General features: G+C 51.3%; 2 protein-coding genes across 2 annotated transcripts in view; both read right to left on the bottom strand.

Annotated features, from left to right (window-relative positions):
- Positions 1-1,249: 1,249 nt before the first annotated feature.
- On the bottom strand, positions 1,250-2,366 carry PPTG_16988 (hypothetical protein; the record flags this gene model as incomplete). The annotated part of the gene is made up of 2 exons (XM_008914576.1): positions 1,250-2,277; positions 2,330-2,366. 2 exons carry the CDS (start codon positions 2,364-2,366, stop codon positions 1,250-1,252), a joined length of 1,065 nt encoding a protein of 354 aa, XP_008912824.1.
- A 281-nt stretch (positions 2,367-2,647) lies between these two features.
- PPTG_23989 (hypothetical protein) overlaps positions 2,648-3,457 on the bottom strand; it is a gene marked incomplete at both ends in the record, with an annotated part of 2,164 nt that continues 1,354 nt past the window's right edge. Inside the window, 2 exons of the mRNA XM_008914575.1 lie at positions 2,648-3,127; positions 3,210-3,434. Of these exons, the coding sequence (XP_008912823.1) occupies positions 2,648-3,127; positions 3,210-3,434 (705 nt within the window). The remainder of the gene's footprint in view (positions 3,128-3,209; positions 3,435-3,457) is intronic.

Below are 3,457 nucleotides of genomic sequence, written 5' to 3'. Positions count from 1 at the left end.
ACCGTGTCGCTCTCATCCACCCCCACAGAGAACGCGCTCCCTGCCGCTCCAACCACCGCACAGAAGAGCTTCACCATTTTCCTTTTGCTTCCATCCCACCTAAGCGGATTGTTCGAGCTGTCACGGCGTGGATCTTTGAGGTCGAGGACCTTAATCCACCTCATCGCATCACAACACACCATGTCTCCCGAATTCGCCTCTACGCGGAGGCGGACCGAGAGGTCACGGAAGATCTGCTGCAGTACGCGCTGCATTCTCAGGGAGGGCATTGTGTCGAAGCGTTCCGGGGTGTACGACACAATTCCAGTACTCGGTAATGGGAGGTCGAGGTCAAATGGCTCGGCCTCGACGAGCATGAAAATACGTGGGAGAGCTACTCGTCACTTTCTGCAGACGTTCCAGTTCTACTCGAGCGCTACTGTGAGGCCCACCACGATAACCCCGATGTCGTGGCAATGCTGGATGCTCAAGCACGCCCAAGACAGCGGCAACGCCGACGCCAACGCTAACGCTCTCGTGGAGGGAGAAGTAATCTGCCGACGGCTGATATGATGCCCCCAGATGATGGGCATCAGGTGGCGAACAGGCGTGATCATCACCGATCACCAACTTTGAAGCAAAAGCCCAAGGATTTCCGTGTGGCTTGATGATCCCCCAGTGGCGATGGACCAGCTGGTGAGATATCAAGTCTGGGATCGTATATTTGGACGCACGAGATGCAGCTGAAGGCCATGGTGCTCCAAGGAGAGGCTGTGCAAGCCCTCACCAAGGAGGCAAACAGACAAGGAGGCAGCAGGAGTAGTGCCAGGTATCAATCTCTTTATATTCAATCACTTTGCAATTTACTTTGTCCCTCATACTTGGTCGTGAACGCCGAGGACACAGATCAATCAGCCCATGCCCACGATAGGGCTAGCGCGAATCCGTGTTGAAATTGAATCGTTTAAGAACCTTGGCTGGAATCTTTGTCTTCACAAGAGCATCTTCCAGGCTGGCGAATGGACGCTTCTTTGCTATTCGGGCACTCCACACCCTCCACGAACTCCAGCTGGACCTGGGAGCTTGTGTTGATGCACGGTAAAGGAACAGACTTGATGAAAAATGCACGAGCAGCAAATGGGCCGTAGTACGCTTCCCAGCAGGTGGCATCGACAAACGCGGAATTTGGCAGTATACGTAGGTCAGCCGTCACTTGACTCGTGCAATACATGATGAATAAGTCGTCGGAACCTGCAGCCTTCGACCGTTCTTACTCGAAAACGTCCAGTGATAACTTTCCTTCGACGCATTTACACTGATGAACCTCGTGAAAGAAGCCCTTCGTCGCATCTTCCAGACACAGAAATGCATCTCCAGACGGAGACCCGTCTGCAGGCTGATACAGAAAGCACTTCCCACGATCATTACCGCAAGAGCACCTTCCTTTCTTGAATCCTTTGGTCTTCGTTGGCATCCGCTTGTCAGCAAGCGCATACGTCAATTGCCGCTCAATAACGTGTCGCTTGCATCCATCGCCAAACCGTGCTCCATAATGTATATCCGTCCATAATACAGATTCCTTCTGAGAGAAAGCTTCCGATTTCAACGCTCGGAACTTGCAGTTGAACTGCTCCCAAAGTTGCCAAGGTTTCAAGTCTTCCAATCGTTCTGCCGGTGCGTAAGTAGCTTGTTTGTTCCACGGAATATCATGCGTTTCCAGCAGCATATAGAGAACGAACGGGCATTGGAGGTGGGTTCCATCTAGTCGAATCAACCCGCGCGAGATAACTTGATCAAGCGTTAGACTTCCAAAGCGCGAATTTCCATCAACACTCCGACGACAAATCACCGCAAGAAATGCTTGCTTCATACTCTGCATCTGGGCAACAATCGCAGGGTACGCTTGTCGAATGGCAGCCAGCACATTGTGCATCACCGGAATGAATTCAAAAGCTTGCCCCTGGTTTTGCAGCATCACGTTGAACAATTCTTCCAATGCTCTGCCATGTCCGCCCATGTCATCCACCAATAGCTGCGTCAAAGCTCCATTCCCATAGGCGAATGTATCAAATACGTCTCTACCGTTGATCTTCGGGCGCTTCAATGATGTCGTCTGCAGCATCTCTCTCCATTGTGGCGAGGCGGCCAGAAATTCATCCACTGGCTGGTAAATAGTCGCCGCGCAGATCACAATCACCCAGCTCTTGGAGGCATTGACGAGGTCACACAGCGACGCAAACACCGTATAAAAATCGGAATCTTTGCTTCCTGGAAAGAGCTTGCGTACACAGTCTGGGGCTATGAGTCAGCAATTTTTTGCAGTGTCATACAGAGTCATGCACAGTCTTACACAGTATGATGTCCTTTCTGGTGGATAGCCTCACCATGTGTTGGATAGCACAACCATGCGGGCGTCAGGATTCACTCCATAGACTAAACTATTTGCCAGCCGGCGTTCAGGTTTCTCTGCATAGACGACGAGGGCAGTGATGTAGAGCGAACTGCACATCCAGAAATGCGAATGCTTGTGCCTCCAAAAGCTCGTACTTGTGCTTGGCAAAGACTTAGGCAAGCACAAAACAGATAAGCGCCCCAACGCAGCGATTCTCATGAAGTGCACACACGTCCAAATAAAAACCTTGTTTCACTTAGCAGCAATTACACTATCTCACATAGAGCTTAAAATGTGGTCAAGGAAACGGTATCGGAAGTAATGCATCGCGATGGCAGATTCAGACGGCGAGTCTGACCCCGTTACAGTGACGTTTAGCAGCAGCATCTCAAAAAATGTAATTACGAAGACGCCACAGTTGTAGGAGTCGACTTGTGCCATCCATTCGAGTTGCTTGGACTTGTAGCGCTTTGGGGAGGGAGGTTCCGGTAACAGCGGTACCAAATCGGCATGCATATACTTTCGCAGCGCCTCGAATCTGTCTCCAGTGCGTTGGGCGGGACACCCAATCTTTCTCGAGTGCTGCTTAGGACGCTTTCCAGTGCTTCGGCTGCGCCTTGGACTGCCGTGATGCGTACAGACGAACGTTTTGTTGTAGAATTCCAATTCCTCAGGAATCGTCTTGCATGGCGTACGGCTCTTCTTGATCCGCTCGTTCCGCGTCTTGACCGGAGTTGCAGTACGCACAGAGTACAACTACAGAGCACACCAGAAATTAGTTAGTTCAGTCTTAAATTGGGACACATTCTGAGACTGTGGCGCAGTCTGACAGACCAACCTGGTACATTTTCCTGTTGTAGTTGGCCAAATACTTATCCAGCTCTTCCCAACTCCCAAAAAGCTTCACGTCCAGCTCAGGAACCCGTATGCTCAGCGGTGCAGGGTCGTCTCGCAAACTGTCATCGCTACTCTGCGAGCCGGAGTAGGCAGCAGAAGCGTCCGATTGTTCAGCTTCCGAGTCGCGGTGTCGCTTCGATCGCCGAGACTTGCGCCGCACCTTGCTCTTCTTATGTTGTTTCTTTTTCT

The sequence above is a fragment of the Phytophthora parasitica genome, assembly GCF_000247585.1.
Source record: "Phytophthora parasitica INRA-310 unplaced genomic scaffold supercont2.61, whole genome shotgun sequence".
NCBI classification, from domain to species: Eukaryota; Oomycota; class Peronosporomycetes; order Peronosporales; family Peronosporaceae; genus Phytophthora; species Phytophthora nicotianae.
This window is presented reverse-complemented; position numbering and strand designations above follow the sequence as displayed.